Source organism: Mobula birostris, chromosome 21, assembly GCF_030028105.1.
Source record: "Mobula birostris isolate sMobBir1 chromosome 21, sMobBir1.hap1, whole genome shotgun sequence".
Classification (NCBI taxonomy): domain Eukaryota; kingdom Metazoa; phylum Chordata; class Chondrichthyes; order Myliobatiformes; family Myliobatidae; genus Mobula; species Mobula birostris.
In genome coordinates, this window is record NC_092390.1 from 39,461,926 (window position 1) to 39,484,071 (window position 22,146).

The 22,146-nt window shown below is 37.8% G+C and overlaps 1 protein-coding gene across 1 annotated transcript; it reads right to left on the bottom strand.

The window, feature by feature from the left end:
* Positions 1-3,100: 3,100 nt before the first annotated feature.
* ccnj (cyclin J) lies at positions 3,101-21,537 on the bottom strand. The gene is made up of 6 exons (XM_072239659.1): positions 21,466-21,537; positions 16,322-16,532; positions 11,362-11,661; positions 8,285-8,444; positions 7,993-8,186; positions 3,101-3,207 (listed from the first exon to the last, which is right to left on the bottom strand). Exons 1-6 carry the CDS (start codon positions 21,532-21,534, stop codon positions 3,101-3,103), a joined length of 1,041 nt encoding a protein of 346 aa, XP_072095760.1. The 5' UTR covers positions 21,535-21,537.
* Positions 21,538-22,146: the final 609 nt, after the last annotated feature.

Consider the following 22,146-nt stretch of genomic DNA (forward strand, 5'->3'; position numbering starts at 1 on the left):
GGACTTGGCAGTCCTCGTGCAGGATCCCTAACTTGCAGGTTGAGTTGGTGGTAGGGAAGAGAAATGCAATTTTAACATTCATTTTGAGAGGACTGGAATACAAAAGCTAGGATGTAATGCTGAGGGTTTATAAGGCATTGGTCAGACTGCACTTGCAGCGTTGTGAGCACTTTAGGGCCGGTTATCTAAGAAAGAATGAGCTGGCATTGGAGAGTGAATAGAGGACAGAGATGACAATGATTCCAGGAATGAAAGGGTTAACATACAGGGATTGTTTCATGGCTCCAGGCCCTTTACTTGCTGGAGTTTAGAAGAATGAGGGGGTGATCTCATTAAAACCTATTGAATATTGAATGGCCTAGATAGAGCAAATGTGGAGACAATGTTTCCTATAGTAGAGGAGTCTAGAACCAGTGGGACAGCCTCAGAATACAGGGATATCTAATTAAAACAGAGATGAAGAAAGGTTTATTTAACAAGAAGGTGATGAATCCATGGAATTCATTGCCACAGTTGGCAATGCAGGTCAAGTCATTGGGTATATTTAAGGCAGAAGTTGGTAGGTTCTTGAATAATCAGGCTGTCAAAAGTTACAGGAGGAAGGCAGGAGAATAGGATGGAGAGGGATAATAAATCAGCCATGATAGAATGGCGGAGCAGACTCAATTGGCCGCATGGCCTAATTTGCTCCTATGTCTTATGGTCTTATCTTTAGCCATGACTGGAATGTGCTGTGGTTTCAGTAATTTTAATTGAGGGGTTTAAAATCAAAATGCATTTTCATGCAATAAATAAAATATTCAGTAAGTTTGATGTATTGTTAGCAAAGAATATACCTAAAATTACTGGCAGGAATACTGTTTTACTCATAGTATTGATGTAGCTAGTTTAATTGCTTCTGATCAATGATGACTGTCCAATCTGTTGATGGTTAGGTATTCAACAATGGTAGTGTTGGATTAGGGTCCGGGCTGTTTTTCTTACTCTGTTATTAGCTTTATAAACTTTCTTGTACATTTGTATAATCACCTGTTTATAAACTTATAGTATATCTGGTTCTGTACTTGTGTAGTTTCTTTGTCTGCAAAGCATGAGTCAGTCAGCACCTGTTAAACAGGTTTCTTATCTAAACTGGATCAAAATTCCAAGTAATTTATTAGATAGATAGATAGATAGATAGACATACTTTATTGATCCCGATTTATTATTACCAAAGTACATGTATGTCATCATATACCTACCTGAGATTCATTGTCTTATGGGCATTCACAGTAAACACAAAGAAACAATCAATTCAGTGTTGAGGTGAGTGAAGCTTTCCCCCCTGGTTCAAGAATCTGATGGTGAGAGAAAATAACTTTTCCTGAACTCTCTGGTATGGGACCTGAGGCTCCTGTTCATCCTTCCTGATGGAAGAGAGTATGGCATGGTTTGTGTGGGATCCTTGATGATGGATGCTGCTTTCCTGCGATAGTCTACCTAGTAAATGTATTCTGTGGTGGGAGATGCTTTACCTGTGATGGACTGGGACAAATTCACTCTTTTTGTAGGCTTTTCCATTAAAGGTCATTGGTGCTTCCGTACAAGCCATATATATTGTTCTTACTATGTTTTTCCTTGTACTTTTAGCTTTCTTTAAACTTTCTTGTAAATTTATATAATCACCTGTTTATAAACTTATTGTAACTTGTAGTATATCTGGTTCTATACTTACGTAGTTACTTTGTTTTCGAAGCTGGACTGTGATTCAGTCAGCACCTGTTAAAGAGGTTTCTTACCAGCCCCTTGGTATGAACATAGAATTCTCCAACTTCGGTAATTCCCTCCCCCTCCCTTCCCCTATCCCTATTTTGCTCTGTCCCCTCCCCCAGCTGCCTATCACCTCCCTCATAGTTCCGCCTCCTTCTACTACCGATTGTGTTTTCCCCTATTCCTCCTTCACCTTTCCTGCCTATCCCCTCCCTGTCTCCCCTTCCCCACCCCTTTATCTTTCCCCTTACTGGTTTTTCACCTGGAACTTACCAGCCTTCTCCTTCCCACCCTCCCCCCACCTTCTTTATAGGGCCTCTGCCCCTTCCCTCTACAGTCCTGACGAAGGGTTCCGGCCCGAAACTTTGACTGATCATTTCCACGGATGCTGCCTGACCTGCTGAGTTCCTCCAGCGTGTTGTGAGTGTTGCTTTGACCCCAGCATCTGCAGAGTATTTTGTGTTCTTACCTAAAGTGGTTCAGACTAGATTGCAGTATAAAAGGAAAGCAGTGCTCAGTTTCCTTAGTTATACTTATTGTCACTTCTTTGCCTTGTTTGCTTGTACAGACTGACTCTCTTTAGTTTGTACTATGATGAACACTGAATAAAATGGCTATAACCGTAAGATTTGTACCTCATTCTTTACTTCTGAGAAACCTTCTGGACAACATTATCTCCAGATCCAACAGTAACATAATTAAACATACAGGTTTGCTGTTTAACCAGTCATTTGCTTGGGTTTTTTAGTGAGTTCCAAGCTGAGATGACTGACTTCGAACAGGCATTTCCCTATCTGAAGGATAGCTTGTACCACGGTAGTGTCTTCTCCCTGAACATCAGTGCCTGTGCACCTAACTACCTTAACAATTCAAGCCAGAATTGTTACCCTTAGGAATTTCCTATTCAACCTATAGGCAACCACTTGATTCTGTTTGGCAACTCTATTGAGCAGCTAAAAAATAGTGAAATAGAGGCCCATGAGATATGGTGAATAAAAATCTTTGCTCTCATGCACAATATTGTCATATTGAATTTACTTATGAACATTATGTCAAATATTTAACATTTTATCCCAGTTGGTATGTAACTCTTCAAAGTAAAGGGCATTAATTTTGTATTGGGAAAAAAAATTACAGTTAGTTGAGCAAGATTGGTGAGGTACTATGGAAATTGCTCTAAATTATCTCTTGATCCAGAAGTAATCATACTATATATGTCATTTAAGTGATTTGGAAAGTGAGGACTTGAAAAAATTAAAATTAGGTGGCACTTGAATTATTCAAGAAAAATTAAAGAGAGCCTATCCTCATTGAAGTAATATTTAATTAGCTTGTTCTTGCATGCAATTATTTATGCTAAGTGGCTGTAGATCAATTTTACACCAACTTTGATCTGTTCAACATCGTGGTAAATCTGACTATTTTTATCCAAAGAGAAGAAAAACTGTTTGATGAAATCTAGAATGAATTATAATGGATATGAGTACATGGCAAAAATTCCATAAAGGCTTCACATTGGTCTTTCCAACATTTTATACAATTGAGAAACCCCTTTTGCAGAGAAATCTTTATTTCAGAGCGACCTCTTCAAAGTCCTCTTGCAGACCTATACTTATCAAAAATAATCTCTTTAAATTTTGGTGTTAAATTTCATTTGTCCAGTGTCTGTTTATTTCACTAGAGAGCCAACATCCTTCTGTGAAACATGGTGTCCTTTTCATATTTTACTGCATGACTTTGAATCATCAGTAAACTTTGAAATTATTCCCAGCATACGCATCTAGATCATATCAAAAAGTGCAATAGATTCTAATACATGCCATTTATGCAAAAATATACATTCTGTTCTATTCCAAAAAAATCTGTACTGTAGTTATTTTATGTCCGCTGATTTCATATACATATGGCCATTTTCCCATCAATTCCATTGCTTTAATTTAGCTAACAAGTCTATTCTGTGTAATAGTTTGTTTAGTGCCTTTAAAAATACACATCAATCATATCATACTCATTAATTTTACTTTATCCTGATGCAGAGTCTTGATCTAAAACATTAACCACCACCTCCACTGATGCTGCTTGACCTGCTAAGTTCATCTACGTGCCTGTTTTTTTTCATTCCAGATACAACATCTGCAGTCCTTTGTATCTCCATTAGTTTACTTTGTTGCCTCAAAGGTTCATTTTGTATAACAAACTCACATGAACTTTCATTACAGAGCTAATCCTTCGGTGACCATGGAGGGGAGGTACTTCACCATTTCATCTGTAGACCGTAAATAAATGTGTGGGGTGCTTGTTGTTGAGAAGGAAGTATAGTTACCCTAAAACTAGAGTTTTGGAGATCTTTTGTAGTCATTATTACATATTTACATTTTGGTTGTATAAAGTTATTATCAGCTTTTAAATTTGTTTTAAGCAAATGTCTCAAGAATCAGAAACATAACACATTTATGAAGAATTTTAACACTTACAGCCAAATTGTATTTAAATTTTAAAAAAATAATCTGGTATCGCAAAACTTATAAATACATTATAGATAGTCTAATAGTTTGTTAACATTAAAGTGAAGCCATGTAATGAGATTTCACATAGAATGTATTATTTTGTTGCTGAAATATCATACAGGTTGACCACTGATTTTCCAGCACCCTTGGTTCCTGAGCCTTGCCGGATTAATGTTTTTGCTGGATTTAAAGAGGTCATGCAATAATAATGGCAAAAATAGACGATAGAAGCTTAAAAAGGCTTATTAAATAAAAAAAATAAATGTAAGTTTATTAATTATGTGCTTACAAAGAATGTTGCTTCTTAGTTATCTATTTAAACATTTCATCCAGGTGAAGTTATGTCATGTGTTTTGATCTCTCTGTGTAATTTTTCTTGCATCAAATAAAACTTCATTAGCTCTTGTCCTGCCATGAAGGTGCATTTCTCTAACCCTTTGATAAAATCACACAACAACTCAATTAACTTATCGACAGTAAATCTTTCAGTTTCAGCATTATCACTACCATCTTCATTACTTGCAGTGTTTTTATCAGCATTCAGGACACTGTCTATCGTTTCCAAGTCCATATGGTGATCCACAACACGTGTTTCATTGTCGACAATCATCTACTCATATAGACTTTCTTCATCTAAACTACTTGTTACATCTTTGAAAGCAGGTCCTGTAACACTTTTTACATACACAAGCAAATCATGAACAGCAACTTTATCCTTTGATATGCAAAATCCTGTAAAATCATCGTCCAGCTTTTCTTCAGGCGCGTTACCAAACATCAAGGTAGTCCACGACTTATGTCAGCCATTCTTTAGTGTTCAAGGATCTATCTTCTCCCACCCTTGAGCAATGAACCAAAGAACATTCTTCGTGCCAAATTCTTTAATAAAGGTCTACAAAATCACCAGCATTCACCTCATCTAATAGATGTATCATGAAAAGTGAGCAATACTTGGGTCTTGTAATTTCATCTGAATTAAAAGAGGTGCCGAACTATCAGTTTCTGGAAAATCTGTGCTCAACCTGTATTATACTCAATTTTAAGAGCATTGAACTCTACTTTCTGTTCTGTAGCTGATTGAACAGCTTCATAATTTAGTGGCATTGTGGCTAATTTTTTTAATCACAAATCTATATTCCTGCTATTATCAAAATCTGAACTCATAGCCATTTCTCTTAAACATCCCATAATCTCTGTGCAGTTAATAAACTCAAAGAGAATTATTAATGCTTTTATATAATTTCAAAGATTCAAACTCCCTTGACTATTTTCTCCTTTCATTTCTCAATGATCAACCACTTATGGCGTGGCTCTCTTTCCAGAGGAAAAAGCCTTTCAACATTTGCCCTGACATTCCTTCCCATAATCAACTATTTCAATGAGATCTCCCCTGAATGCTAGTGATTATAGACCCACCATTTAAAATGTTATGCGGGTTATTTTGTTCGATGAGAATGACTAACATGTTTCACCTCTTCCAATTTTTAATGACTTAATAATCCGTTTTCATTCTGCATCTTCCTCCCATGTCAACTGCCCATCTAACCTTGTATTATTAACATGCTTGGGTACTTAGATTCTCTATTTATCAAAATGATTAACAGAAATTTTGCATAACATATTATGCTTGAGTAATGGTACATTTGATATTTTGCTCATAAGCCAAGCCATAAGTTTGTACTATCTTATAGTTCTCATTTCATTTAGTAATCTTTTGTGTGGTACTCATCAAAAACCTTTTATCAAACCTTGCTATACCGCTGCCCCTTTCGGACCCTGCTAGTTTCACCCTCAAAAGTTATTAAATTGTAAAAAATGAGATCCCTTACAAAAAGTCTGCTGCCACTGCCTTCAACACCATTTATTTCATAACTGTTTCCCACATTTTTCTTGACAGATGATGCAAGTCTACCTAAGCTCCAGCCGCCCACAAGCTTCCTTTCCATCTTTCGATGGCAGTTTTATATTTGTTACCTTCAAATCAATGAAATGTTTCCGTCACAGCAATTCAGTTTGTGTTACACAATGCAAATTGGATATTTTTTGTTGACATACAGTATGCACATTATACAATAAAATTTTGAATACGACTTTAAAGTTTTTTTTAAAGACCTGCTTTCTTCAGCTATCCTTTTTATTAGCCTCTGTGAGCCACGCAGTCCAAGAAATTTGTCGGCGTTTAGTCCCCGAATTTCTCACATAAAATATTTCTTTTTAAGAAACAGTTGTTTTAGCCTTTGTTCATCAAATCCTAGATAACCTACAATTTTAAGTGCATTTTATGCACGTATTGCGGTCATTATTTTATTCCCAACTTACAAACTATCCCCATTATATTCTACATTAAAATCATAAATATTTTGAAGGTATTAGCCAAGAAGAAATGTGAATGAATCAAGTGGAAAGTATTTTAATTAAAAACCAGAAACAACTGCAGAATTGCATAGTACCTAGTTCTCCATTCTGGAATTCTTGTTATGGTGACATAAAAAATATTTATTCCATTGATATGCTATTCTAGTAACCCAAAGATTGCATTTATACCACTTTGATTGACAAAGTAGGCCTTAATCTTTGAAAAAAAATATTGTTCCGTTAATGATTAAGATTAAAATTCACTTCCTTCAAAAATGGCAAAAAATAAGAATTGATGCTTAAGGATTACAATATGAGCATTCAGATTTATCTACAGAAGATAGGACTTACCAAAACAAAAGTAAATAAGTTTAGCAAACTTCTGAACTTGGGTTTAATAGTAGGTGAAGTATTTGCAATAGCTTTAAGTTTTTAATCTATAAAAAAAAGAAATGGATTTAAGCATCTGAAAAATATGAAACTTAATTAGAACAGGGTTACACATTACACAAACCATCCATCATATTTGAAACAGGAGAGAAAAGTTGCCATTGAACATCAAAGTTGAACATACTCTTACATTGCTCTACTTCATCAATCCTGACTATGTTTATGCAGATACAAATCAGATATAACTAATGAGGTAGGTATCAGTTATTGAAAGTGGTTTCCCCTTCTTTAGGTGTCAATATATTTATAAAAAAGATAACACAATACACACACAATCAATAACATTCAACCTTTGTGACAGAAATAATGACTATATCAGAAAAAGCTGCTATAAAATTGAAATTAGTTATTATTTAGTAAAGTTGTACATGAGAGAGCAGCATTAATAATCTGTTTGAAATCTGGGCTAATTCAAAGTAAAGGATCAGGCCTTCCAAATTAGCATCCTGCCTTGTTGATCTGTCAGCCTTTCACCGTCTCACTTCAACTGACTGCCAGATCAAATGGAAGTTATATTTTAATGAAATAATCTCCATACACAAATTTAGTTAATTTCGTGATTATTTGTGCTCAATAATCCCAATGTCAACAAAATAAGCATTAAACAATTTAATTGACACGTAGAAAATAAGTGCCTTTTCAAATTATAATTACGTTAATAAAATTGATCTCACATTTTGTATTGTATTTTAATAACAGGATTGGATTATTGCAGTTAGCTTTTAATGGATGTTACTATTCAGGTTTAAGTGACCATTAATTTCATAGACCTGATTACAAGGAATATTAATAGAAGAATTAACTTCTACATTTGTAGCTAAGGGTACTGCAGCATTAGTTTGCATGTGTCCATGAGATGGAGGATTAGCCTGGATATTTGAAGGATGTGGTGGCGCTGTGCATCTTGATATCTGCCCGGTTGGAAAAGTACCTTGGCAATTCAGTTGCAATGGCTGTTGAAGGGAATACTGCAGCAGGTTTGCGTGCAAGTACGATGGAGCATGCAGCTCATTTCGGGTTTGGGGGGAAACTGTGGAGTGAGCTGAGAAAGTTGTCTGTCCAATTTCCAAAACTGATTGACCACCTTTCTGTTTACTGGCTTCTTTTACGTCATTGTCGTGAGCACTATAATCAACAATCAAAAAAAAAAGCTGATGAGTATAGAGACACCAATTGCAGTTTTAGACAACCATTCAATTTTGCAAGACCCAGTTGGAACTTACATCAACAGATGCTCAACACAAGGTAACAGCGTTTCCCATGCATAAGCAGTAAGACGATGCAGCCGGACAGGCCATAAAGGAGAAAGTCTGAGAACAGCACGAGATGCTGCTATGCAAGCAGCAGCAACTACTGAAGGGAAATAATTTAGAAAGCCATGATCTGCAAATATAAAACCATTAATTCCATTGAACGCACGTGTTTTGTTTAATGTTACATCAGTCCACTTTCATCCAATATTGTTTGATCAACCAAAGCAAATTACTGTTAACTCTTGAAAGCTAACAAATGCTGGGAAGAACCAACTAGTTCAGTAGGATCTGTGGAGAGATCAAAACAGTTAACGTTTCAGTTCAATTAGAGTCACTGACTTTTCTCTCTTCACCATTGCTGCCTGACTATTTGTAATATCCTTTGAATTTTTTCCACTGTCTATGTAGTGCAGATAAATAGTACTTCAGATATAGAATCTCGGGCCAGACAGGCTCAATACATGTCGTTCCCTGCAATTTCTGCACCCGCCACCTCCTCCCAAATAAAATACACACAGCCACACTATCCTTTAGCAATCCCAGAGGACAAATGTAGATCCTCCATCGATGCTGCCTGGCCTGCTGAGTTCCTCCAGCATTTTGTGTGTGTTGCTTTGAATTTCCAGCATCTGGTGATTTTCTTGTGCTTGTGACACTAGCTATGCCAACAGTCAGCACCGCTAAGCTTCAGTTCAAGAACTCTGGGCCAAGGCCAGCAGTGGAGTAGGAGGTCAAAAGTACCAACATCCAATGTATATATACACACACACACACACACACACACACAGGAATGTCGTGGTTTTCTCATTCCTGTTAGAAGTTTTCTACAAAACCATCACCCAATAATATGTACAGTCCAAACTATTGTAGCAAACCTGTATAAGCACATTTATATCGATGCATCTATAAAAAGGATCAAAATTCAGCTTCTCATCATAAAGTCATCTTTTGAAAGACCACAGTACTTTGAGTGAAAATTGAGCTAGATACTTATTCTAATAAGCTTTATCTCAATTAGTCTTCTTTAAATGTAATCATCCTACCATAGGAGATCCCAAACAAGTAGCTTGGATTTTGCATTAAGTAGTGAAATAATAGTGCTTAATTCAGTGTTGTTTTCCCTAGCAGATTTTTTAAATAAAGAAAATACATTTTTTTTAAAGTAACAGTCTATGGTTTTGTTTACTTTTTGGGCCAAAGGTATAATAAACCTTAACGCACCATTAAGACTCATTCATGACACTTGCACAAATGGTCACCTATTCAAACTGTTAAACACTGTGTTGTAAATAATAAAATTCTCTTCTGATCAGATTTCTGAAGATTATAATGGAGAAGATTGAAAAATAAGCTGTACAAAAAAAAAATAGGAATTATTTCTAGATTTCCTGATGTAACCATGCATGTCTATACTCCTGTTCTCATAATGGGATGACTGTGAACTCTGATACTTCATGGCAGGCTTAATAATTAGCCCATTATATCACTATCATCCAGCATGCATAAGTATTTCACATCTTAAAAAGATTAATTTTGCTTGCAATGTACTAGAGATTTATGATTACTACAATAAAGTTACATTGTAGTACAATGTACTACAATCAGAGATTGAAAACCATGGCCATTCATCCAATCACATCCATAGCAGCAAAGTAGTTTTACAACACATTTCATGTCCTGGACTGGAACCTTCTAGCTTTTGAAACAAGTATCCAAGTGCTTAAAAAAAAGGACAGAATTTTCTTCTGTCATCACTGAGTAGAAATATCCTCAACTCATCTCCAATCCTAGTTCAGAATTGCACAGAAGATACCCTGAAAGCCAATAGGAGTGCAGTAATTCTCTTGTCAGTTCTCCTGTTAATGAAGCTTGAACATCACACTGCTGCAAGTGAGTGAGATCAATTTTGTGCACAACTATTGTGCACATACTTTTCCAACTAATACTGATTGTTAGTCACTCAATTTTGTTTTGCAATATTTTGTCAGTGGTTGGGCTAACTGGCCTGTTGGACTTGAGCAATGATCCTCATATCAGTAAACAAGAGGGGAACGGCAAATGATAGATAGAGCCTCTAGTTTTTACAACCACCTAATTGACAATTTATCTGCAGTGAAACTCAATAACAGGTTTGCTCATCCTATCAAAAAGAGTACTAATATAGTAGGAATAGCTAAGTATAGCTTTATATTTTAGATAATGCTGCAAGGATTAAAGCGTTACTTAAAAAACAAATTCAACCTAGAAATATCAATTTTGCAAGGGATGGAATAACTAAATTTACAAATTCCCCTGACTGGCCACCCCCATGAAGACCATATTGGTTTGCATACATAGGCGAACAAAAATATTTTGTAAACACGAGGAGTTCTGCAGATGCTGGAAATTCAAGCAACACACATCAACTTTGCTGGTGAACACACAGGCCAGGCAGCATCTCTAAGTAGAGATACAGTTCATGTTTCGGGTGGAGACCCTTCGTCAGGACTAACTGAAGGAAGAGCTAATAAGGGATTTGAAAGTGGGGGGGGGGAGGGGGAGATCCAAAATGATAGGAGACGACAGGAGGAGGAGAGATGGAGCCAAGAGTTGGACAGGTGATTGGCAACTTTCTCTCTCTCTCCTTTTTCTCCCTCTGACTATACCCTTTGCCCATCCTCTGGGTTTCCCCCACCCTCCCCCTTTTCCTTCTCCCTGGGCCTCCTGCCCATGATCCTCTTATATCCCTTTTGCCTATCACCTGTCCAGCTCTTGGCTCCATCCCTCCCCCTCCCACTTTCAAATCTCTTGCTAGCTCTTCCTTCAGTTAGTCCTGACGAAGGGTCTCGGCCCGAAACGTCGACTGTACCTCTTCCTATAGATGCTGCCTGGCCTGCTGCGTTCACCAAAGATATTTTGTATATTGTTCCATATACGTACTGAAACATTTTTGTTCACTAATTTCCCTCCCTAAATGGCAATATGCTAACATCATAAAAATTTCATTAGTCAGTGATGCAGACAAAGAGATATTTGGGTGAGGCGAAAGTTGCATGGAGAATAAATACCCTGTAAAGACACTTCTAGAAAGTAGCCCGAGTACTTTTCAGTGTACAACTTGGTCTTCTCAAAGTAAAGCATAGGCCATCCATCATGAAGATCAGTTTCGTGGACAGCAATGGAGAGGTAGTAATCAATGAAGTGGGCAGCAGTTGGTAGGCAGAGATTCCACTGAAAGGTTTCCAGTAACAGTAGCTCCATATGCAACAAGGTCTGTTTGTTTAACACCAAGTTCACACTGGTCATACAACTGAGACGGTTGAGTTGCTCAAGTTTGGGTACACGATCCTCTTTTTCCTCAAACTTGCCTAAATTAAAGAAAACAAGTTTACCTTAGTCACATTTATAGTACTAAAGGTTTACCAGAGTGAATACACTAAACAATGTTATAATTTTAAATTTCATGACTTTTTAAAGTCAACAGAACAATTGCATTTGCAGCTGAGTATCAACAAATTTAAAGTACCAACACAAAAGTATCAGGCAATAAAGCCTTAAGTTTTTGCGTGTGTTGCTTGGATTTCCAGCATCTGCCAATTTTCTCTTCTTTGTGATTGGGTCCTGCCAAAGGGTTTCAGCCCGAAACATAGAATGTGATCGTCTCCTTGATGCTGCCTGGCCTCCAGCATTGTGTGTGTGTGTGTGTGTGTGTGTGTGTGTGTGTGTGTGTGTGTGTGTGTGTGTGTTATATGACTATGACTATTTCCTACTTGCAGAAAAGATTCGGGAATCTCGGGTGCAAGGGGACTTGGGGGTCCTTGTGTGGGATTCCCTAGAGTTTAGGTTGCAGGTTCAGCTGGTGCTGAGGTGAACGGGTGCAGTGTTGGTGTTCATTTCAAGAGAACTAGAATATAAAAGAGACCCCTGGATGGATACATGGAGCTGAGAAAAACAGAGGGCTGTGGGTAAGCCTAGGTAGTTCTGCAGTAAGGACATGTTCGGCACAGCTTTGTGGGCCGAAGGGCCTGTATTATGTTTTCTATGTTTCTATAAAAGTTCCTTTCTTTGATATTCAATAAAATTATCACCACCAAGTCTTCATTAATTAACATTTGAAAAGGAGGATGGGAGTTGTCACAACCATTCAGAAATTCAACTACATTAACCATACACAAAGAGAGAGATACGAAAGTCAGGAGGGGCCATGAAAAATCCTCAGCAAGTAGGATTAGAAAGAGTCCCAAGACATTCTCTACATACATCAAGAGCAATAGGATAACTAGGGTGAGGGTAGGACCTCTCAAGGATGAAGTGGGGAGCATTTGCTTGGATGTGGTGGGTGTGGGCGAGGTCCTTAATGAATACTTTACATCAGTATTTACCAAGGAGAAGGACATGAAGGATAGGGAAATCAGTGCCAAAGCGTATTAACGTGCTCAGGCATTTCAAAGTAGGAGGTAGTGTTGGGTCTTTTAAAGAGCATTAATTTTTATAAATCCCCTGGGACTGATAGGATATACCCCAGGTTATTGAGAGATGCAAGAGAAGAGCTTGTTGGCAACTTGACTAATATCCTCTCTAGCCACAGCTGAGTCACGGAGGACTGGAAATAGCTAATGTTATTCCATTATTCTGTTCATGCGTGGCCAAGTGGTTAAGACGTTCGTCTAGTGATTTGAAGGTCGCTAGTTCGAGCCTTGGCTGAGGCAGCGTGTGTGTCCTTGAACAAGGCACTTAACCCTTGCTCTGCAATGACACCGGTGCCAAGCTGTATGGGTTCTAGTGCCCTTCCCTTGGACAACATCAGTGTCGTGGAGAGGGGAGACTTGCAACATGGGCAACTGCTGGTCTTCCATACAACCTTGCCCAGACCTGCGCCCTGGAAACCTTCCAAGGTGTAAGTCCATGGTCTCATGAGACTAACAGATGCCTATATAAAATTCCATTATTCAAGAAGGGAGCCAGGGATTATCTTGGAAGTTATAGGCTAGTGATTCTCATGTCAGTGGTAGAGAAGTTACTGGAAAGAATTCTTAGGGATAAGATTTATGAGCATTTGAAAAACTATGGTCTAGCCTTGTGCAGGACAAGTCATGTTTTACTAATTTGATGAAGTGTTTTTGATGAGGTGATGAGAATGATCAATGAAGGTAGAGTTGTGGATGTTATCTACATAGATTTTATAAAATCCTTTGACAAGGTCCCTCATGGGAGGCTCATCCAGAAGACTGAGATGCATAGGATTCATGGTGAATTGGCTGTTTGGATTCAGAACTGGCTTGCCCATAGAAGACAGAGGGTGGTGGTCGAAAAGACTTATTCTAGTTGGTGGTCTAGGATTAGTGATGTTCTGCAGGGATCTGTACTGGGACCTTCATTGTGTGTATATAAGTGACCTGGATTGAAATGTACATGAATGTGTTAGTAAATTTGCAGATGATACAAAAATTGTGGTGTTGGGGAAAGCATAGAGAACTAGCAAATAATACAGTAGGATGTAGATCATTTGTAGATATGGGTAGAGATATGGCAGATGGAGTTTAACCCAGCTAAATGTGAAGTGTTGCACTTCAGTAGATCAAACGCAGAGACAGAGTATACTGCTAAGGGCAATGTTGATGAGCGGAGGGATTGTGGGGTCCAAGTTCACAGCTCCCTGAAAGGGGTTACACAGATAGATGGGGTGATTAAGAAGGCACATGAAATGCTTGTGCTTATTAGTTAAGGTGTAGAGTTCAAAACTCAGGAAGTTGTGTTGCAGTTTTATAAAACTCTAGTTAGACTGCATCTGAAGTATTGCATACAATTCTGGTTGCCCCATTATAGGAAGGATGTTGAGGGTGCAGAAGGGATGGAGCCTGCATTAGAGAGCATATGTTATAATAAGAAGTTGGACAAACTTGTGTTGTTTTCTCTGGAGTGGCAGAGACTGAGAGGAGATCTTATAAGAGGCATAGGTAGAGTAGAGACAGTATCTTTGTCCCAGGGATGAAATGTCTAATACTGGAGTGAACATGCATTTAAGGTGGGGGGGGGGGGATTTCAAAGGAGGGAGGGGTAAGTTTTTTTTTCCCCCTCACACAAAGAGTGGTGGGTGCCTGGAATTCATTGCTTGGGGTGCTGGTAAATACTGATATAACCATCCCTTAAATGTCCTAATTGTATAAGCACATGAATGTGAGGGAAATGGAAGGATATGAACATTGTGTAGGCAGAAAGGATTAGTTTAGTTGGCCATTTGAGCACTAATTTAATTGGTTCAGCATAACACTTTAGGCCATATCTCTGCCCATATCTATAAATGATCTACATCCTACTGCATTATTTGCTAGTTCTCTATGCTTTCCCCAACACCACAATTTTTGTATCATCCGCAAATTTACTAACACATTCATGTACATTTCCATCCAGGTCATTTATATTTAGGCCATTTAGGCTGTACTGTACTGTCCTAAATTCTATATACAATGGCTGCAAGGGGAGGCCAGGGGGTGGGTACCCTGGCACAAATAACACACATCATCACAGTCAAGCCTTTTAACAATCGCCAGTTTATAAATACCACAGCAGTGGAACTTTGCTCTCAGGCCAATAGTAACTGGCACACAAATGATGGAGAACTTCTGGAAAAGGAGTTTTTGCCAATAGTTCCTAAAAGCATTCAAGGGAAAAATGTATGTGTGCTGCATCTGTTTAATACAATGGGAACTAAGCTTACCAACTTATCAGTGAAACAACCTGCACCACACTCCTGGATGGAGTTCCAAAACAAAGAGTGATGAGGAACCCAGCACCTGAAGGACCTTCTTCCTAAGATTGGTCTCCACACATAGAACAATCCGGTCTATATCCAGCTGTAAAGGCAGTCAATGATAGGGCAAGATTCTTTAAATGTTGTTATCCAATTATAAAAACCAGAAAAAGGTGTACTACGTCCAACCTCTGAGCCAGTCTTGAATTATTACTAGCCATCAAAGTTCACATTGTAGATTAAGGACAAAAATTAGAATAGAAACCCATTCAGTGAATTTGCCTACTCCAAAAACTAATTTTGACCATTCATTACCTATTAGCTTTCGAAGATTTTAAAAAAATGCATTTATTAATTTATGCAGTTGCTAACATTGTTAATTCCACTATTTATTATACATCTCTAATTACCTCTGAGATGGTGACTGGAGAGCCACCCTCATGAACAGTCACCTTCTAATGAAGAAACTCCCACTGTAGAGTTCCAGGAATTAGATCCAGCAACAAAAGAGTGGCATGCATTTCTGTGATAGATGGCATGCAACACAACAGGGAACCTGCAGCTGTTGGTGATCTCTTGCACCCATTGCTTTTGACTTCCTTGATGCTAATTGGTTTATTATTGTTGCATGCACCAAGATACAGTGGAAGACACGACTATTTTCGCATGCCATCCCAAGATAATTAAGATTTAAAAAAATGCAGAATACAATTATAGTCAGAGAAAGTACAATCCATGTAGACAAATAAGATGCAAGAATCATGACTGGGAGATCAAGAGTTCATCTTTAGTGTATCAGAGGTCCACAGAGATCCATGTTTGGGAAGTGCTGTTGGAATTAGCTTGGACAAGTAATTCCAGAAGAGAGACAAGATTTAACATAGTCATTGCTTGATACTTTTCTGGTATGGATGTTTATTGGTGTTTTTATGGCATAAATGAAGGTCTGGACCAAAGCTGTTTTAAGATCTGGAGTGGAGTCATTCCGACAAAACCAAATCAGTGAGCAAGTAATTGGTGTTTAAGTGCTACTTCAGCCAGTAATTATATTTTTGGCATATACCATCATTCCACATTCACAATCATGCAGATCTTCTCTTATAAATGTTAGTTGACTGAAAACAAATGAATCAAAAACACAAGTTGAAAGATTCAGTTTTCTTGTGCCCAGTAGTAATACTGCCAAACAAATCTTCCAAAAATATGAAAGCATCTGGAAAACCAACTTGCTTTTCACAAAAACTACTTAGATGTTCTATGCACATCAGTGTACTTACTTGCTAAAAGTAAACAGGAGAGTGCCACCAGATGTAACTGCTGCACAGAAATATCATAGCGGTCCATGAACAAGTCTAGAAGATAAACAGCCAGATGACGAGCAGTGGGGCAAAGATGAAAATGATTGCTGATGATTGCAAGAAAATCTGCAAAATATCGTCTGACATTCAGCTGAGGGGACCGACACTTGTAGGGAAGTAGTTTCAGCTCCTGAATAGAATAGAATTAGAATAATGATGACAAGATCAATTAAAGCTTAACAGTTTTAAAATGTGTGAATTGCTTAGTAAGAAAAAGTTACACGTTTGAGGCAACTTGCCTTCATTAAATAGAGATTTGCATTCTACATCATAGAACAGGGAAGGCCCTTTGGCCCATTGTTTTGTATTGATCTTTTCAAAGTAAATTTATTATTGAAGTATGTATACATTATACAACCCTGAGATTTTTCTCCTTACAGGCAGCCACAAAACAAAGAAACCTCAAAAGAACCCATCATCAAAAAAACTGTTAAACACCCAATGCGCAGAGAAAAAGTAAAAAACAATGCCAACACCAAAAGCAAACAAACAGCTTCAGAACTGAAGTTTTACATGAAGCCAGGCATTACTACAGCTGGAGCAGGCCACACCTTCAGTTTAGCACAGAGCTGAGTAAACATTGCGGAGCAGAAAGCAGAATCATGCAGAAATGGGTCGAACCAGCCCTCGCCTCCGGTCCCAACACCCTGATCTTTTTAAATTTGGCCCAGAGCTTAAACTGGCCAAAACATCAGGTCGTTCCTCGCTCTTGGACCTCTTTAGGATCCGAATCCCGCTGCCACAATTCGGCCCATACCTGGCCTTTCCAGTTCAGCCCAGCTCTTAAAAATCAATTGGACATCAGGACTTTACTTACTCTTGGGGATGCTTTGACCACGCCTCTGCCTTGGCTCACCTCAATCATGCCTTCCCTATGCCTTTGCCACCTCTCACTTCTGCTTTATTCGACCATTTCTCACCTGTATCTCTGCTTGCCTCTCCATTGTTAGCGTTAATTGTCATTAATATAATGTTATTAAAAAGGCATTTAGAGATCATACAGAAAAAAATCATTGTTAACTGATTTCTATAGTTCTGACATAGAAAAGAGGGTGCTTTGTTTTAAGGGTGAAGTCTCCATCAGTACTTTTTACAGCATCCTGAGGGAATGTTCTTGTGGAGAGGCTGAGCAGCTGGGAAAGGTCTGGGGGGGGGGGGAAAGAGCTGGGAGTAGAAATTACAGCTGAAACATGGGAAGACACCTGTGATAATGCAAAGACAATTTCAGTTTGTAATAGAACTAAAGCATTGCAACTCAAAATTCTGCATAGAGCCCATCTGACTCCAGATTGTCTCTCGAAATTTAAGATGGGGGTTTCTCCAATGTGTTCTAATTGTAAAGTAAATACTGGAACTTTCACCCACTATTTTTGGACGTGTTCCAAACTTCAGGCATACAGGAGTGATATTTTGGGTGAAATGGAAAGGATTCTGAAGATGGAGCTTGAACTGGACCCAGTGTCTTTTCTCTTAGGCTTACTCAGCAGTTGTATTATTAATGCACATCAGAAAAAAACTTCTTTTTAACATCCTGACTTTTTGTGCATGGAAGAACATTTTACTTTGTTGGATATTCAATAAGGCCTCTGGACTTTTTGTTGGCATAAATTAATCATGGAATATATTCCTTTGGACTTTTTGACATGTATGGTACACTCAAAAACAAATAGTTTTCATAAAACATGGCAACCTTTTCTGCAGTATGTAGATGTAAACCTGTCTGCTATAATAATAAGGGCTTTTGTATAGGATGTTGGGGTGATGTCTATATTTTGACAAAAGTGTTCTGATAGCTGATATCTGTGGGGGGAATAAATGTAAATGTAAGTGTATCTGGAAATTGAAAGTTTTGTTATGCTGAGCAAAAAAAATATTAAAGTAAAAAAAAAGGCATTTAGTAGCTTTCTTAGTTTTGTTTTTGTTTGCTACCAATAAGTAGTTGCTGGGCATCACCAGTTCCATCGTAAACCTACTCCAAGATCAATCTACCCCTTCCTTTCCATATATCTCTCCATTTTCCTTTCACCCATGTCCCTCATGTTTCTACCTTTACTACCACCCCCGGCAGCATGCTTCACAGTTACCACTCTCTGTGGAAAAGAAGCTACCTCTGAGATTACATCACCCCATACTTTCCTTGAATGACCTCAACATTATGCCCTGTCATATTAGCTATATCCACACTGGGGAAAAAGGCAATGTCTGTCCACTCTGTCTGTGTCTTTTATCATCTTGTACACATCTATCAAGTCACCTCTTCTCCAGCGAGAAAAGCCCCAGCTCACTCAACCTTTCCTTTTAAGGTATGCTCTCCAATCTAGGCAGAATCCTGGTACTTCCATTACTTGATGGTTACCATTTTTTGGTTTGACCAGTTGAGAATGCTTTAAGGCAGGAAAAGAAACATGTTTTAGCAGTCAAAGTTCTCCATGGTAAATTAAAATGTGGTTCCAAATGACCCCTGTACCGTTATAATCGACCAGTACAGTGGACAAATAGTGCAAAAGGAAAATAATCGCATGTCCGATACCACTTTCACAGGTAAATGTGTGGGATTTATACTTCTATGCATTATCTTCTAAGACAGTGCACATAAATGCTGCAAAGTGTACTAAGCCAATATAAACCAACACCGTTCCAAATTTGATCCATGGGCTGTGACAGACAAAAGAGATCATTTTGCTCCAAATCGCTTTGGTAAAAGAAAACAAAAAAGGAGGCAAACAGCAACCTTTTCTTTGCTATTCCCTGACTACAGCTGGAAAGTCCTTATGGACACCAATTGATATGTGACAATGATTCTCTCCATGTCAGTACTCATATTTAAATGCAGACTACTTAAGCAAATTACTGGGGCCTGGCAATATATCTGTCAAGAAGAAGGAAGTATGGGACAAACACATTGTTAGAGCATATAAAGACCAGCATGATAAACGTCCCCTGCTTTGAAAAATAGAGAGTTATTTGATGCTTTAAGAGAAAAATAACTGACACCTACATGTAATTAAAGTGTACGATGCATAGGACTTTATTTCGAGAAAATTAACCTCATTAATCATTACATAGCAACAGAATACTAGAACATAAAGAAAAAAGGCCTTCTGAAGAAAAAACATCAGATAATACTCAATTTCTTTCTCCACATACCTGCTAGTTTTATTTCCCCTCAAATATCTATCATTCCCTTTTGGTTGCATTGCAACAACCTGGTGCAAATGTCATTGATTTCCATCAAAGTTGAAAACTAAACCTACAGAGGTGGAATCTGAATTAAATAGCTTAATTAATCACCTCACTTTACAAGAGAAGCTCCATGAAACAGCAGCTGCAAGTACTCAACAAAACAAATAAAAGGTAGTCAAAGTTGAGAACAAACATTTGAGGAATAACATTCTATGCTTACTCCCAATTGTGAAGGATCAAGATAAGGCCAGAGAACTGATCTCAGGTTAAAGACAAATAGATCTTAATTGAATTAGTGTGGACAGCATATTCCTGCTCCATCTAAAATCTTTGCCATTCAGATTAACTGCAGCAGAAGATTTGTATTTGTTGATTTAAAAACAATTAAAATGTTTAAATACAGAGGAATACTTCTTATAAAGATAGAGTAGTTTCACTTAACATAATACAGAGAATAAATACTTCTGATTGTTATTAGTTTTAAGCCATCATGCATGAGTGTGTAACTTTAATACAAGTTTGTAATTTGAGACTTTCCAAATTTGATCTTGTTACATCCTGTACAACAGCACAAATATTGGGGTGGGAAAATGTACTATACATTCCAAGTGGATTGGATTTAATTTATTCAATTCTGAATCAGATCTTGGGTCACTTCCTTCACTTTACCTACCAAGTTACATAGAGTGAGCAAATAGCCTACAAAACCTGTTCAATAATTTATCATTTTGCAAATTTAGTTACAAAAAATATCACATAGCTAACCACATCAGACTGTCACAGACTTCAATGCAACTTCTTGTAGAGTAGTAGGTTATGGAAATGTGATACATTTTAAATTAAACCTACTGTATATGTCAAGCAAATAATTCCATCTTGTGCAAATTCTGATCATGATTTCTTTTCTCTATTGGAGATTAAAATCTTAAAGGGGACAATAGTCAGGTTACACAATAAATGTAGAAGTTATTTATTTCATACAATCAACCTCTTAACTCAATCCTGAAGTATTTAGACAGTAAACATAGTCAATGTTATAAGCCAGTCCAGGATGTAGAATTTCACAAAGTAATTGCTACCATTGTTTGTAGCAATCAAAGCCTTCTGCATAAAAGCTGTTTTCTTTAGAATTAGATATGTTCCCACCATTTAAAACGTTTGCCTGTTTCGTTGATGTACAATGATAAAGATTAAACTTCCAAATGGATATATATTTTCTGTAAAATTGTATAACTCTAAACGTTTTTTCTTATTTAAATACATAAGGGAGTGCCGTTGACAGTAAAGACCGAAAGGAATGTTGATCAAGTAGCATCTGTGGTTAAAATTGCAGCTAAGATTTCAGATCACTGATGCTTTAGCCTGAATATTTCCAACTTTTTGTATCAGTTAAATGTTGTTCCAGCAGGAATGTAGATCTGCGCTAAAATTTTGTTGTTAAGAAGATCAGGAATTTAAAAGGCTACACACCAATAAATGCCAGCGATTAAGCACACTTGATTGATGAGTGAAATATACATTCACGAACAATGGAACGAATTCTCAGCTGCTCTCGGCCAACCTTAATCAATGAGTAAATTATAGCTTCACTTTTAAAGTAAAATACTTAAAGTTATTCATCCTAAAAGTGTAAGCGATATATATAAAAACACGAAATTACCAACTGGAAGCTTGTTATTTAAAGTAAACCTACAGCGGATTCTCGCGTCCTGTCATATCGATAGAGGAAAATTACGCAGTAGCCCTTACAAAGTACGGTAAGAAGTCAGCTTTTACAAAGTTATTTCTTGGAAGTTAAGATCGACTTCCACCTCTCGCAGGTAACAGTAATCTACAGAGAATATATAACAGAATGTAACAGTTTTCATGTAGCGATGTACCTTAATGCGAAGAGCCTGGTGGATATCGGTAGCGACCCGTCCTTTCCACCACTGGTCCTCCAGCTCCATCAGGCACAGCAATTCTCATTCAACTTCTTAGCGAGGAAGAAGGAGCAAATAGCCTATCGGAAAACACACACCATCTCTTCGGCATTCAGACTGAACAACTCACAACTTCCCTCTGCCCTTATCAACCCAACAAATTAACGCCAATCAATTGTTACTACTCACCCGACAAACCTGGCATCTTCTGCTGAGAAATGTCCAACCTCCCTAATAGCCAGTTTCAAATGCGATTGCAGAATCATTCTTCAGCTGGAAGTTGTATGTATGTGTCTCCGCGCTGTTGACAACAGAGTAGATTTTCGGTTTCAAGACACTTGGAGTCTCGGAGTCAACTGGGAAGAGAACAGTAGCAGGAAGTATCGGTTCCACAGCGAAAGGTACCAATTCTTTGGCGACAGGAATACTTCCGGGACGTTGTTTCCCTGCGTCTGATTTGCTTTTATTTATTAATTGTTTTTATTCGTTTATTTTATACGAGAATTGAATGGCCATAGCTTCCCGGAAATGAACTGTCGTTCTTTAAAGCACGAACACTGTTGGAAATTTATCTTTCACGCTGAACGTTATTTAGAGTTTCCCACTCATTACCGCAACGGATGTCATTTATAAAGTTAC